The sequence below is a fragment of the Stegostoma tigrinum genome, chromosome 5 (genome assembly GCF_030684315.1).
Source record: "Stegostoma tigrinum isolate sSteTig4 chromosome 5, sSteTig4.hap1, whole genome shotgun sequence".
Taxonomy (NCBI): domain Eukaryota; kingdom Metazoa; phylum Chordata; class Chondrichthyes; order Orectolobiformes; family Stegostomatidae; genus Stegostoma; species Stegostoma tigrinum.
In genome coordinates, this window is record NC_081358.1 from 10,791,862 (window position 1) to 10,808,293 (window position 16,432).

At 40.5% G+C, this 16,432-nt stretch overlaps 1 protein-coding gene across 1 annotated transcript in view; it reads left to right on the top strand.

The window, feature by feature from the left end:
* Positions 1-16,432, top strand: part of vps41 (VPS41 subunit of HOPS complex) — a 162,998-nt gene that overhangs the window by 78,209 nt on the left and 68,357 nt on the right. The window contains exons 8-9 of the mRNA XM_059645823.1: positions 13,646-13,765; positions 16,007-16,153. Of these exons, the coding sequence (XP_059501806.1) occupies positions 13,646-13,765; positions 16,007-16,153 (267 nt within the window). The remainder of the gene's footprint in view (positions 1-13,645; positions 13,766-16,006; positions 16,154-16,432) is intronic.

Below are 16,432 nucleotides of genomic sequence, written 5' to 3' on the forward strand. Positions count from 1 at the left end.
ATGTCAAGCTGTTGTTTTATCTATTTAACTTCTATCTGGAAGCTCAAATTTCTTTTTGAAAAGTTATCGATTGCAATTGGAACCATAACACATTAAGCTGAAATTCTATCTGTCAACTTGATGAATGCAAAAGATCTCATGGCACTATTTTGAAGAACAGCAGAGGAGTTAACCCAAGCATCCTGGCAAAATAAAACACTTCAACCTCAGAAAAGAAGCAATTATTTGATGGTCATCTCATTTCTGTTTGTGGGAGGTTGATGTGTGCAACATGACTCTGTATTTCCTGTGTTGTAAAATGACTTCACTTTTAACAGCACCTAATTGGTTGTCAGTGAGTCATAAACTCAGAGTCATACAGCATGGAAACAGAAGCATCAGCCCAACTTGTCCATGTTTCCTAAACTGAATTAATCCCTGAAATAATAACTGAACTAACTTTGCCTGCATTTGGTTCATATCCCTCTAAACCTGTACTATCCAAGTACCTATCCAAATGTCTTTTGAAAAGTTGTAATTATACTTGCCTCCACCAACATCCTTAAATCTTTTCTAAACCCTCTCAAGTTTTACAACAAACCTTTCCTATAGCAGGGAGACCAGAATTGCATGCAGTATTGCAAAAGTGGCCTAACCAATGTCCTGTACACCTGCAACATGACCTCCCAGCTCATATACTCCATGCGCTGACCAATAAAGGCATGTATACCAAACACTACCTTCACTATCTTGACTAACTGCGACTCCTCTTTCGAGGAACTATGAACCTGCGCTCCAAGGTCTCTTTGTTCAGCAACACTCACCAGGACCTTACAGTTAAGTGTATAAGACCTGCCCTGATTTGCTTTTCCAAAATGCAGCACCTCACATTTATCTAATTTAAACTCTGTCTGCCACTCCTCGGCCCAGTGGCCCATCTGATCAAAATCCGGTTGTACTCTGAGGTAACCTTCTTCGCTGTCCACTACACCTCCAATTTTGGTGTTATCTGCAAACTTAATAACCATGCCTCCTATGTTCAGACCACAGCATTTATATAAATGATGAGAAGCAGTGAACCCAGTACCAATCCTTGTGGCAAACTGCTGGTCACAGGCCTCCAGTCTGAAAAGCAACCCTCCACCACCACCCTCTGTCTTCTACCTTCGAGCCAGTTCTATATCCAAATGGCTAGATCTCCCTGTATTCCACGTGATCTAATCTTGCTAACCAGCTGACCATTTGGAACCTTGTCGTATGCCTTACTGAAGTCCATATTGAACACATCCGTCGCTCTGCCTTCATCAATCCTATTTGTTACTACTTCACAAAATACAGTCAAGTTAGTGAGATATGATTACCCACACACACACAGTCATGTTGACTACCCGTAATCAATGCTTGCCTTTCCAAATAAATGTAAATCCTGTCGCTCAGCATTCCCTCCAACAACTTGCCCATCACTGATGTCATGCTCACCGGTCTTAGTTCCCTGGCATTTCCTTACCACCTTTCTTAAATAGTGGCACCACATCAGCCAATCTCTAGTCTTGCGGCACATCACGTATAGTTCTTGATGATACAAATATCTCAGCAAGGGACCCAGCAATAATTTCCCTAGTTTCCCCACAGAGTTCGAGAGTACGCCTGGTCAGATCCTTGGGATTTATCCACCTTTGTGTTTTAAGACACCCAGCACCACCGCCTTTGTTATATGGACATTTTTCAAGATGTCACTGTTTATTTCCCCATATTCTCTATCTTCCATATCTTTCTCCACCGTAAATACTGACGCAGAATACTCATTTAGTATCTACCCTGTCCTCTGTGGTTCCACACATAGGTGGCCTTGCTGATCTTTCTGGGGCCCTGTTCTCTCCGTTATTACTCTTTCATTCTTAATATATTTGTAGAATCCCTTTGGATTCTCCTTAACTCTATTTATGAAAGATATCTCATGTCCCCCCTTTTGTCCTCTTGATCTCCCTCTTAAGTATACTCCTTCTGTCTTTATACTCTTCTAGACATTCACTATCAATGAAGGCAGAACAGTAGATGTTGTCTTTATCTGTGCCTTTGACAAGATTCCACACGATCGACTGATTACTAAAGTTAGATCACATGGAACCTAGAGAGAGCTAGCCAGCTGATTACAAAATTGACTTGATGGTAGGAGACAGAGACTGGTGGTAGAGGGTTGTTGTTCAGACTGGGGGCCTGTGACCAGCTGTGTACCACAATGATGGGTGCTGAGTCTACTGCTTTTCACCATTTTTGTAAATAGTTTGGATGTAAATAGAAGGGGTATGCTCAGTAAGTTTGCAGATGACACCAGAAATTGGTAGTATAAAGGGCAGTGAATAAGAATGTCTAAGGGCACAATGGCATCTTGATCAACTGAACCAGTGGGCCAAAAAATAGCAGATGGAGTTTAATTTAGGTAACTGGGAGGTGTTACATTTTGATAAGACAAACCAGGACAGGACTTACACAGTTCATGGTTGGGCCCTGGGGAGTGTTGTCAAACAGAGAGACCTGGGGGTGTAGGTTCTTATTTCCTTGAAAGTGGTATCACATAGACAGGGTGTAGAAGAGGTTATTCGCTTGCTTACCTTCATCGGGCAGAGCACTGAGTACAGGGATATTACTAAGACTGGAAGACTTCAGTTATTAGGATAGGCTGGGACCTTTCCTTTGTGCATGGGAGGCTGAGGGGTAACCTTATAGAGGTTTAAAAATCATGAGGGGCATAGATATGGTTAATAGCCAAGGTTTTTTTCCCCAGCGTAGCGGAGTCCAAAACTAGAGGGCATAGATTTAAAGTGAGAGGGAAATATTTAAAAGGGACCTAAGGGGCAACTTTTTCATGCAGAGCGTGGTGTGTGTTTGGAATGACCTGCCAGAGGAAGTGATCGAGACTGGTACACCCTGGTATTTCCTCACCCATGGCCATCGATGATACAAATATATCTGCTAGGGGCCCTGCAGTTTCTTCCCTAGCTCACCACAATGTCCTGGGATACACTTGATCAGGTCCCAGGGAGGTATCTACCTGTATACATTTTAGGACATCCAGTACCTCCCCGTCTTGTAATATGAACTCAAAACATCGCTATTTAGTTCCTTGAGTCCCTAGCTTCCATGCCTTTCTCAACAGTAAGTACAAGAGAATTGTTCATTTAGGATCTCACCCACCTCCTGTGGTTCCCACATAGATTATTTCCTCGATCTTAAAGGGCCCTATTCTCTCCCTAGTTACTTTTTTGATTTTAATATACTTGTAGAATCTCTTTGGATTCTTCTTCACCCTATCTGTCAAAGCTATCTCATGTCCCCATTTTTGCCCTCCTGAATTCTGTCTTCATTGTACCCCCACAACCGCTATACTCCTCAGTGGATTCACTTGATCCCAGTTGTCTACATTTCACATATGTCTTCGTTTTCTTGACCAGACCCTCAATGTCTCTCGTCATCCAGTGTTCCCTACTCCTGCTAACTTTGCCCTTCACACTAACAGGAACACGCTGGCCCTGACTCTAATTATCTCTCTTTTGAAAGCCTCCCACTTGCTAGACATCTCTTTACCTGCAAACAGCCTTTCCCAATCAACTTTTGAAAGTTCCTGTCAAATATCATCAAAATTGGCCTTGACCCAATTTTGAACTTTAACTTGTGGACCAAACTCTTTATTCATTTTCTTCGTTAAATGGGTTGAGAACATCGCTGGCTAGACAGCATTTATTGCCCATCCCAAGTTGCCCAGAGGGCAGTTCAGAATCAACCACATTGCTGTGAATCTGGAGTCACACGTAGGCCAGACCAGGTAAGGATGGCATTTTCCCGTCAAGGACATTTGTGAACCAGATGGGCTTTCGAACAATCGACAATGGATTCACGGTCATCATTAGATTCTTAATTCTAGATATTTTATTAAGTTCAAATTCCACCATCTGCCGTGGTGGGATTTGAACCCGGGTCCTCTAGGTCTCTGGGTTAACAGTGCGGTGATAATACCACTAGGCCATCATCTCCCCATATCTTTCTCCATAACTATTTTAAAACTAATTGAATTATGGTCTCTGATTCCCAAAATACTCTCCCCACACCTTAGTCATTCGGCCTGTCTTATTTCCCATGAGGAGGTAGCGTTTTCCCACTTCTTTAGAAGGACAATCTACGTATTGTGGAGAAAGATTTTCTTGAAAACACTTAAACTCCTTCCCATCCAAGCCTTAAACACTGGCATGCCCAGTCTGTGCTTGGAAAGTTAAAAATCCCCTGCTATTACAACCCTATTATTCATACAGCTATCTGTAATCTCCCTACATATTTGCTCCTCAATTTCCTGCTGACTATTAGGGCACCCTTAATATAATACCATCAAGGTGATCACCACCTTCTTTCTCAGTCACACTCATATAGCCTCAAGAATATCTTTTCTAAGTACTGCCTTATCAAAAATACCACTCCTCCTCCTCTCTTGCGTCCCCTTTTTATCCCTCCTATAGAGTTTGTACCCCGGAACATTGAGCTGCCAGTCATGTACGTCCTTTCGCCATCTTTCTGTAGTTGTTATGATATCCCAGTCCAATGTCCCCATTCCAGGTCCTGAGTTTATCTGCCTTACCTGATGGGCCTCTAGTATTGAAATAAATGCAGTTTAATTCATCAGTCTTCTCTTATACCCTGCCTTGCTGTTACCTGCCTTGTTTATTTGACTTGCTCTCTTTTAAGTTCTGTACTAGCCTCAACGTTCTCTTTTGTCTCACTACAGCTTCGGGTCTCCGGCCCATCCCGCCAGACTAATTTGGACCTGCCTGAATAGCTGTAGCAAATCTCACTGTCGGGATATTGCCCCACCCCAAGGGTGAAAGGCACGATATAAATGATGTCTTTCTTCTCTTTTTCCCAGGCTTACCAATGTTGATTTCCCCACAGAATTCAAAATTCCATCGCCTTTTGCAAATCTTCCTACACCTGGGACCAAGTTCAGAATAAGTTTTTGTTTCTCTTTTACTCTGCCAAATCTGACATAGTTTTGGGTGCTTGTTCCTAAATTACACTCAGTCCTTTCATCTGTCTTGGCCCAGTATTCTGCAGCACAAACCTTTAAAAGCTTCACCAATGAATAGCTCTCCCAATCTTTGTTTCTTAGCACTTCTATCTCTGTAAAGTAGCTCAGCACATTCAGCTCATTAAACGTGTGCTGTAACACAAGTGTTGTTGTAGCAAAGCTGATAGAATTAGCTGACAGTTGAGGAAGCCTCCATGCTGCCTTTGTGTTCTGCAGGATCTATTGATAAAGACTTTGTATTGTCTTAAAACACTGGAAAATAAGATCATAGTGCAGTTCTCATGAGCTGCGGAGGGTATTTACTGTCGTGGTTTAATGAAACCATACTTTATGTGAAGGCTGCAGGAATTGACAACATTGCTTAATCTAATCCTGACGTTTAGTTGACATCTACACCTTGTTTATTATTGATTGGCACTGACCTGCTGTTCCTGTGAGCTTGCAAAACCGCTTGTGTATGCCAAATTTAGTGTAACGTTTTGTTGTTTTTTTGCTGTGACTTCTCTTACTTTTAATCATTTTTACGGTTTGTCTTGTACAACGGACAAGGTTGTTGGAAGTAGAACATCTGTGCAAGAATACTAATACAGCTAGAGGACGTGGACTCATGTATGTTTTTCTTCTGTTGAGAATTGTTGACTCTTTTTAGTACCTGAGACTTTGTTGCTTTTTTTTCTCAACAGTATATCTAACGAATTTATATTCATGTTAAAATCAGCTGCTAAACTTTAATGAGACTCCTACATGTGGCTATAATATGAACAAAATGGCAGAATTTTCTCATCTTTCATTCTGCATTCTCACAACTCTCTTCTATATCTTCTTTCTTCCTAAATATTTAAGTTAAACTGGCTCCAGGCTCTTTTAAGACAGAAATGCTGAAGCTAATGTGATTGACTAGAAGAGCTGCAACAGTTCATGAAAGGCTAAAGGGAAATTCAATGGACTGTGTTCAAAATTATAAAAGGTTTTAATAGAATAGTTAGAAACTGTTTCCAATATCAGGTGTGTCAGTAGCCAGAGAGCATTGATTTAAAATAATTCCCCATAGTAACAGAGAGGGGATTGGAGGATTATTTTAATGCTGTGAGTTATGATGATCCAGAATACATGTCTGAGAGGGTGGTGAAAGCAGATTAAACAGTAACTTTTCAAAAGAAATTTGATCTGGATTTTGCAAGAAGAATTTGTAGGCATCTTGGAAAAGAGCAGATAATTGCATCTAGATAACAAAGTGTGGAGTTGGATGAACACAGCAGGCCAAGCAGCATCTTAGGACCACAAAAGCTGACATCAGCTTTTGTGCTCCTAAGATGCTGCTTGGCCTGCTGTGTTCATCCAGCTCCATACTTTGTTATCTCGGGCTCCCCAACATCCCATTATCTCAGATAATTGCATTGTTCTGTGAAGAACCAGCAAATGACAGGCTGAATGATTTCCCCTGTACCAATAGATTCTACAATTTGTAGTTTTAAATTGAAAATCGTATGCAAGCTATGAAAGATATGTTTTCAAAAATAACATTATTCTCAATTAATATTAATCTGATTTTTTTCAGCCAGTTGCACCTCTTAGAAATTTCAACGGTACAGCAGATGACCCATAAACTTTACAGGGGTTAATTTCTAAATAGGAGTTAAGTTGGGAAACTAAATAGCTCAGAATAGGTAAAATAGAACAGCTAAACTGGCATTTGGAAAGATAGACTATGAGGACAGAAAGCAAAGCAGTAAAAGTAGGCCATTTGACCATTGAGTCCTTAGTGACTAAAGATGCTTTCATTCAATGAACTCAGCATTTGTCATTTGAGCCATCTGATCAACTTCTGGTTTGAATATTATGTCTATGGTGACAAGATCATCAGTTTGGTGGGAAAGAAGAAATCTACTTCTTCCGGCCTCACCCGTTGTTCGTATAGGATGTTATTGTTATCAGCAGCTTTGTTGTCATTAGAAACGTTGCAGTGATTGATGTGCTCCTTGATTTTTGTTGCTCATGTTTACCAATAGAGCACATCTCATGTATCCCTCAGACTTGATTCTGTTTCTTGATGACTTGCATGGATGCATCCTGAAGGATAATTACGATATTTCTTTTGTACAATGAGCCATCATGAGGTATCTGTTCACTTTCATGTTCCCTTATATTTCTTATATCTACAACTGTGTCTTTCATGTTTTCAGACCATAATTTCATTGTTACTTCTTGGAATATTTGTCGAGATGTTAATTGCTGGGTTATTTATTTGATTTGAACAAGGCTCTTGTCAGTCGATTCAATGTCTTTAAATTATCAAAGACTTCCAGAGTATGTTGAGCTGCTACATCAAACTGAACATAGAACATAGAACATTACAGCACAATACAGGCCCTTCGGCCCTCGATGTTGTGCCGACCTGTCATACCGATCTCAAGCCCATCTAACCTACACTATTCCATGTACGTCCATATGCTTGTCCAATGACGACTTAAATGTACCTAAAGTTGGCAAATCTACTACCGTTGCAGGCAAAGCGTTTCATTCCCTTACTACTCTCTGTGTAAAGAAACTACCTCTGACATCTGTCCTATATCTTTCACCCCTCAATTTAAAGCTATGCCCCCTCGTGCTCACCGTCACCATCCTAGGAAAAAGGCTCTCCCTATCCACCCTATCTAACCCTCTGATTATTTTATATGTTTCAATTAAGTCACCTCTCAACCTTCTGTCTAATGAAAACAGTCTCAAGCCCCTCAGCCTTTCCTCGTAAGACCTTCCCTCCATACCAGGCACCATCCTAGTAAATCTCCTCTGCACCCTTTCCAAAGCTTCCACATCCTTCTTATAATGCAGTGACCAGAACTGTACACAATGCTCCAAGTGCGGCCGCACCAGAGTTTTGTATAGCTTCACCATAACCCCTTGGTTCCAGAACTCGATCCCTCTATTAATAAAAGCTAAAACACTGCATGCCTTCTTAACAGCCCTGTCAACCTGGGTGGCAACTTTCAAGGATCTGTGTACATGGACACCGAGATCTCTCTGCTCATCTACACTACTAAGAATCTTACCATTAGCCCTGTACTTTGCCTTCCGGGTACTCCTACCAAAGTGCATCACCTCACAGTTGTCTGCATTAAGCTCCATTTGCCACCTCTCAGCCCAGCTCTGCAGCTGGCTTCAAATTCAAACATAGATGGATTTCTCTTTATGCTATATCTTTTCATTTTCTCCTTATTCTTAAAACTGTCAAAATGGCACCATATTGTAGTGATGAATAAAAGCTTTCCATTGCATTTTATTGTATTTCGCACTGTAAAATACACATGACAATAAAGTAATTTAGCATTCATTTGTACGGTAACATAGAACATAGAAAAGTACAGCACAGTACAGGCCCTTCAGCCCACGATGTTGTGCCGTGGAATAATCTGAATCCAAAAATAAATACAACCTAACCTACATTCCCCTCAATTCACTACTGTCCACGTGCATGTCCAGCAGTCGCTTAAATGTCACTAATGACTCTGCTTCCATGACTACCTCTGGTAAACTATTCCATGCACTCTCTACTCTCTGGGTGAAGATCCTCCCTTTGACGTCTCCTCTATACCTTCCTCCTAACACCTCTGGTAAACTATGACCCCTCATAGCAGTCAATCCTGCCCTGGGGAAAAGCCTCTGGCTATCGACTCTATGTATGCCTCTCATTACCTTGTACACCTCGATCAGGTCACCCCTCTTCCTCCTTCTCTCCAGAGAGAAAAGTCCGAGCTCAGTCAACCTCCCCTCATAAAACAAGCCCTCCAGTCCAGGCAGCATCCTGGTAAACCTCCTTTGCACCCTCTCCAAAGCCTCCACATCTTTCCTATAATAGGGCGACCAGAACTGGACACAATATTCCAAGTGTGGTCTCACCAGGGTTTTGTAGAGCTGTAGCATAACCTTGCGGCTCTTAAACTCAATCCCCCTGTTAATGAAAGCCAAAACACAATATGCTTTCTTAACAACCTTATCCACCTTGGGCAAAGTTGCCTTGGGTGGCAACTTTGAGGGAGCTATGCACTTGAACACCAAGATCCCGCTGTTCCTCCACACTGCCGAGAATCCTGCCTTTAATCCTATAGTTCAGTTTTAGTGGTAACCTCCAGAATGTTAACAGTTGTGGATTCAGTGATGGTAACACCTTTGGATCTCAAGGGATAATGGTTAGTTTCTCTCTCGTTGGAGATTGGCACTTGTCTGATGCAAATGCTACTTGCCAATTATCACCCCAAGCCTGGATATTGTTCAGGTCTTACTGCATTTCGACGTGGACTGATTCAGTGTCTGAGTCATCATGATTGGTGCTGTACATTGTGCAATCAGCAGTGAACGTTCCTTCTTGTCAACTTATGATCGAGGAAAGGTCATTGATGAAGCATCCGAAGATGGTTGGACATAGGACATTACCGTGAGGAATTTCTGCAGAGATGGGCTGGAGCTGAGAACAATCACAACCATCTTCCTATGTGTCAGGTGTGACCCCAACCAGCAGAGAGTTTTCCCCCCAATTCTTATTGACTGCAGTTTTGCTAGTTTTATGCACAGGGACAGCAAGACTAACTAAATCAGTCATACTGTCACTGGATTCACAACATAGTGAAATTAAATTATTCAATGACCCTCAAAATTGCCCAATTGTTCTTAACTAGACTGAGAATAACAAATACTGACACTCAACTTCATAAAAAGCAATTAAGAATTTATTGTTAACACTGTACCTCTAGAAAAGCAAAGCTAAATAGCAAGTTAATCGAATTAAGGTATATGATTTTAAACCAAATCTTCTTTGATCATAACTCCACTCTCTCACACAGACAGACGGATACAATTAAGCGATACATTTTTTAAAAATGGCTGTAATTTGCCAGTTTGATGACAGTTTCAACAATGAATAGCACGTGTTTAAGAATCCTTGAACAAGGTGCTGTGTTTCAGGCACATGGGATTATATTTTGCCTGAATTCCAAAGTCACCAGTCAATCCAAACAGCTTTAAGCATGCTACGATGCGTATTCACTTATTTCTTTTAAACTAGGATTCTTTTTTCAGAACATTCAACAACTCTTTAAAGTCTTTAAACTCTTTTTGAGTAAAAAGCTAGAGAGTAAAATTCAAACACTGCTTCCCAGTTTGGCAGCTTCTGAATTCGGCAACTTCCCAGCAAACAGCTTTCTGCCCAAAAATCTTGTTAAAACTGGTTCAATCTATGGTTTCTCTTTTCTGTCATTTGGTATGGTTTGGCTGGCCAAGACCAGCCTCCCCTTGATTGACCAATGCAGCATCCAAATAGCTACCAGTCCTTGAGCATAACGCATTGTAGTGCTGAAACAGCTGCAATGTTCTTCAAACTGTAATTAGCCTGCAGTTATCTCTCAAGCTAGATCCCACATGCAAACATCAGTTTAATTGTTCTCTTTTTATTGAAGAAAACAAGTTTATGTTCGACATTCGATTCTCAATTTCAGCTCACAGTTCCAAATGAGAAATAAGAAAAATAAAGGAAAAAAGTGGTGGCCTCAACACTAGGGCTCCTTGATACCACGTCTAGTCAAATGCGGCCTTGGTGTCATGGGCAATTTACTCTCACCTTATCTCTGAAATTCAGCTCTATTTTTCATGTTTGAATCAAAGATGCAGTGAGGCCATGAACAGAGTGACCCAGGCAGGGCCCAAAATGGGCTTCAGTGAGTGTTTTCTAAGATCTTCCTGTTCTAAAGAAGACTCATGCTTGACTCAAAATTGCAACTGTTTCTCTCTCCGTAACTGCTGCCAGGCCTGTTGAATATCTCCAGTGTTCTAAATGTTTGTTTCAAATTTCCAGCATTTGCAGTACTGTTATTGTAATTATCAGTGCGCAGGTTCTTGCTAAGCAAGTGCTCCTCATTAGCACTGTTGATGAGCAGCTCTATCACTTTATTGATGATCGAATGTAGACTGATGAGCAGTAATTGGTTAGGTTGAATTTGTCCCACTTTTTGTGTACAGGAAAGATCTGGGCAATAATCCACTTTGTCAGCTAAATGTCAGCAATGTAGTTGTACTGGAACACCTTGGCTGGAATGTAGCAAGTTTTGGAACATGTGTCTCCAATATTTTGGGCGGTATGGTGACTAAGTGGGTAGAACTGCTGCCTCACAGCGCCAGGGACCCGGGTTCAATTCTACCCTCGGGCAACTGTCTGTGTGGAATTTGCACATTCTCCCTATGTTTGTGTGGGTTTCCTCCGGGTGCTGCGGTTTTCTCCCACAGCCCAAAGATGTGCAGGTTAGGTGAATTGGTCATGCCAAATTGCCCGCAGTATTCAGGGGTGTGTAGATTCAGAGGGCTGGGTGGGATGTTCCAAGGTTCGGCGTGCACTTGTTGGGCCAAAGGGCCTGATCCACACTGTAGGGATTCTATGATTCTATTACTGTCAATGTAATTTTTTTCCCAATCTGTACATGTAAGAAGGTTAGAATTGATGCCAATGGCTCATAATTATTTACCTATGGGTAGAATCTTGCAAAAAATAAACGTTGTTATTAAGAACAGAAATGTGGCCCATGCCTTCTGTCATTTTGGGTCTAAAAGACAAGTAAAAGGGGGAGCTTGGAAGATTCCTATAAAATCTTTAACTTTCCAGATGACTCTGGGAACAGCAGGGCTTGATTTTGTGTGCTATTCCAGAGAAGCATAACAGTTGGAAGTAGCAGGTGAAATCGATCATCCTCATCTCCTGACTGCACAAAAAAACTCTCAGAATTGCAGTGTTTATAAGAAACATTCTACTGTTGGTTCCAATTTTCAATTGGTTTGCTTTTTCCATGGTGCTGAGCGGTAGCTTCAAATGACCGTCTCTAAGGCACTTCTGTCCATTTTTAGGGAGTTTTCTAAATCCATTACCAACAGTAAAAATCATTCGATGCAATCGCCTTCCTCCCTGACCACGACAGGATGAATCCTCCACACACTATGGGTGGTTGTGAAATGTATCACTTCCACAAGAGATTGTTTCACTCTGCCATCTGGCTTTGGTAGCTCACAAAGAACCTACAATCTCCTCGCTCTGCTTGATGCACCAATTGCTGTTCTTTTCTCCCCCTTTTTTTCCCCTCCCCTTTTTACCCAAAAGCTCAAAGGCAGCAAGGCTATTTATAGTTGGCACAGTTGCCATTGCCTTTTGTTCCAAACTGTGAGAACCTTCTTTCTTGCTTAGCCAATCACTCAGGTCTTGGTTTCAGGCCTTCTTAAAATAGTTGCATGACCCCTTCGTTTTAACATAAGTTTAAATTCATTTCCTAAACATCATCGTCTTATAAACCCCATAGTTGTAAAAACTTTGAGTGAAGCTTTGATACAGCTGATGTTACTTTTACTAGACTTGGATTTAGTTAAGTTTTCCTTCTATCTGTTATGGACCAGAGCAGAACCCCTCAAAATATTTTAAGAAGGTAACCCGGACCTTAACTTTTTCTTATTTTAAAGGTAGGTGTGAAGTGTTTTTTTTCCAGATATGATTGTGACTGGTCAAACACTTGATGTAAGCAAAAAACAAATTATTTAAACACTATAATTAAAATACAAACAAAAGAAGAATTTAGAATAATTCAACTATTGGACAACTTACCTGAATAATACTTTGACCAATGCAGCATCCAACTAGCTACCAGTCCTTGAGCATAATGAATTATTACTAATTAACTGTTCCAAAATAGTAACATTGCATAAACACATCCCTTGGCAAAAAGGCAAATTCAGACACAGATTCTCACATGCCGTTCTCCAATTCATGAGGAAAAAAGAAACATCATGAGAAAATTCAGAGAAAGTAGCAGCTAGGAGACATTGAATGAAACTTCCAACTCTTCACAGACTCCAAATACTTTTTCTTAAAACTAAACCTAAAAACTTAAAGAAGAAACTCGAAAGCCTAGTCTGTGAGAACTGGCCACACGCAGGCTGCTTCCATTGTTCCAACTTTAAAAAAAAACCCAAGGCCTCACAATTGTTTACTTTGAGAGAGACAATTCGACACATCTGCTTCGCAACCTGTCTTCAAAAAAAACCAGGACAAAGTACCGGCTTAAAGTGACAGCATCCTTACACATCCTCCCACTTTTTTTTCCTCCTTGTTCTTTGGGTTCTCACTAAATCAGTTTGATTTCCCTCTTTGCATTGTTCTGATCCCTTGTGGTTGATATTACCTTGCTATTGCCTTGATAGAAAGTCAATGATGAATTGGCATGTGTATTCAAGATTACAAGTATCAATAGAAAAGTTTCCAGAAAGCCATAGATCTAGCTGAAAAGCTAAAAGAAATAGCAATGGGAAGAATAGTCAAGAATTATCCTCCACTCTTTTATTTAGATTTTCAAATTCTACATTGCAACTGATAGTACTAACTACAAATACTTTCATCCTCTAAAGTTGTATTTCTTCATTTGATTCAGTTTAGCAAAATTATATCATGACCAACAGAAATTTATGCAGAAGCTGTAGGAATTGGGTTTTGATGTGGTGTTTTTTGACAGTAATTTTTCTCTCTTTCCTTCTGTTTCCCTACACCCCTTTCCAAATGCTTCCTACAAGTTGCTCCTGTATGAACGAAACTGGTTGAACCGTTGGAAAACAACTACATTGCATGAAGGAGAAGGCACCATAACGAACATCAAGTGGAGGGGCAATCTGGTTGCATGGTCAAACAGTGTGGTAATAAAATCTATCTCAATACCAGCCATTGCAATTGTAATCCAAAATTTCTGCCTTGTTAACCGTTTGCCAGTCGGTGCAGACAACTTACCATTATTTACCTTCAAAACCATTTTGAAATTTTGAAACCCTTCGTTAAAATCAATTTCTCTGCCTGTAAAACATTCCAATTTTTCAAGTCTTTTCTTGTATCCTAAGTATCCTTGTACTGATTTTTCACTGTTCCTTTCCTATGGCTCTATTAAGCAACTTGCCAAATAGATCCTACAATGAGGACTCACCAGCTCAGTATTGAGCGATTTCCGCCCCCCCCCCCCCCCAGCAAAAGTACAAGTATCTCGTAAAAATGTTGAAGATGCATAACAACATTCTCTCACTCCAAGAAATTCACTCTCTCCGTTGCCAGAATTCCCCCATTCCTCAACATACATCAGTACACTCTGTGATAACAAAGTGTGAAGCTGGATGAACACAGCAGGCCAAGCAGCATCCCTTCATCAGGCCTGAAACATCAGCTTTTGTGCTCCTGAGATGCTGCTTGGCCTGCTGTGTTCATCCAGCTTCACACTTTGTTATCTCGGATTCTCCAGCACCTGCAGTTTCCGTTATCTCATTGCACTCTGTGATTCTCTTCAGTATTGCCAACAAAGTTAGACAAGTATATTTATGTGAATGACCTTGCTAGCAAAACTTGCATCCACATTCAACAACTGAATTCACCTTGAATAAAGCTCTGAGCAGCATGGAAAATATTTCTGGAATCCCAAGCCAAACCCACAAAAAAATTCAGTTCATTATATCTTGATAACAGGAATACTAAGCGAACCCTGAAAGTGTCAGGAACCTTCACATAATGCTGTAATTTAATGGCAACATAACTCGAGCCCAACTTGTCGCTGGATAAAGTTGGACTGAGGGCTGAGTTTCCAGGGATACCAAAATGAAAATGAGTCAAGCTGGTTCATCAACTGACTCAATCAAACTGTGGATCATCAGCATTGGTGTTTCAGACGTTAGCCTTGGTCTAATCTGTAGCCGTGCATTGTGCATGGATATGAACTAGCCACACACAACTGAAAATTGCAATGTGATGTATCACTGGAACAAAATAGTGAACCTGTGGGTACCCATGCTTTACCTATGCTTTCACACATCGGCCCCTTAGGGAATCCAGCAAGTCGAGCATCTCCCCTATCCACCAGGACCTTCGTAACATCCCTCTGCATGTCCTGAATTTTGGATCTCTGCAGGTTTAGCCATCGACGATATGATTTCAGCCTGTGAAACTTGGAAAGCCAAGTGTATTTTGCAATAGGTCATGCAGAATGACATCATGAACTGTGAAGCAGCAGCTGAAGAATGACCATAAAGTGCATCTGTATCCATCATATTAGATGTGAATCTTTGGTACGGATAATGGAAAAATTCTAGTATACATAGATCAAACCACAGCACATCTAACCACTCAATGCTGAAATCAAATATATAAGTAGTGTAACAGCAAAGGATTCCATATTGATGGATTACAGGTTTAACCATCAGAATGTAAAATTAAAGTTATTGCCCTACATTGGAGTCACTGGAAGAAAGAGAGCACTTACCCTTATTATCCTTCCTGTATTAGAATGGCCAAAAAGGAATCCAATATTCTACCTGTAATCTAAGGAATATGCTATAAAAATTCAATAATCCTGAACCTTACTTTAATATTTGATAGCCCATGTGTAAAATGTTTATATACAGCTTAGAGTGATACAGTAATGAGAGATGACAAAATGTCTAAATTGATATTAAAATGCCCTCGCCTTAGTGATTTTTAATGGTGATGTTTACCATACTGATGGTACTGATAACCAAGAGCACCTCTAAATGTGTTTGAGAACTATTTTTTGTTGTGTTAATAATCATATTGAAGACTGACTCCATGACCACTCATTGCTTAAAATATCTGGATGCTACAGCACAGGATTTTAGAAAGTGATTGGTTTTAATTCTTCGTCAGCTGGAATCATTGCATGGTTACAGCACAAAAGGCTGTTCCATCCATTGTCTCCATGCCAGTTGTTGAAGAAAAATTCAAAACCGATGCCCGGGGGTTTGCTTCAGGGGTTAAATACTGTATCATTAAGTAGTTCCCCTTCTCACAGAGGCATCTGGGCACTGTGACTCATTTTAATGTAAATCTCTCCTTTTTTCTTAAATGTTTCTCTGATAGTAGTCAAGCTACGTTTCTTTCTTCAGGGAGTCAAGATATATGATGCTAGCTCGAAGCAACGAATCACAAACATATCTCGAGACAACACAAACTTTCGTCCTGATATGTACCTCTGCAGTCTCTGCTGGAAAGACAATGTAACACTCATTATTGGCTGGGCAACTTCCGTTAAGGTATTTTCCAATTAATATTAGAAGCAATATTACAAAGGTTTTTAATTCAGCTTGAGAGCGTAAATCCATGAAGGTACATCACTTAAGGGCAACTAGCTATGTTTCTTAGCTTGCAAGGTTTTGAACTTATAGGTTAATGAGTGAATCCCTTTTCCCTTTGCCTTTGTTGAAAATCTCCTTGTGACCATCTGAGTTCAGGATAAGACTTGTCTGCTCTCTTGAATGGTGAAACTTTTTCTGACATGATTAAATTACAAAGTAGAAGAGAAGAATAAGTTA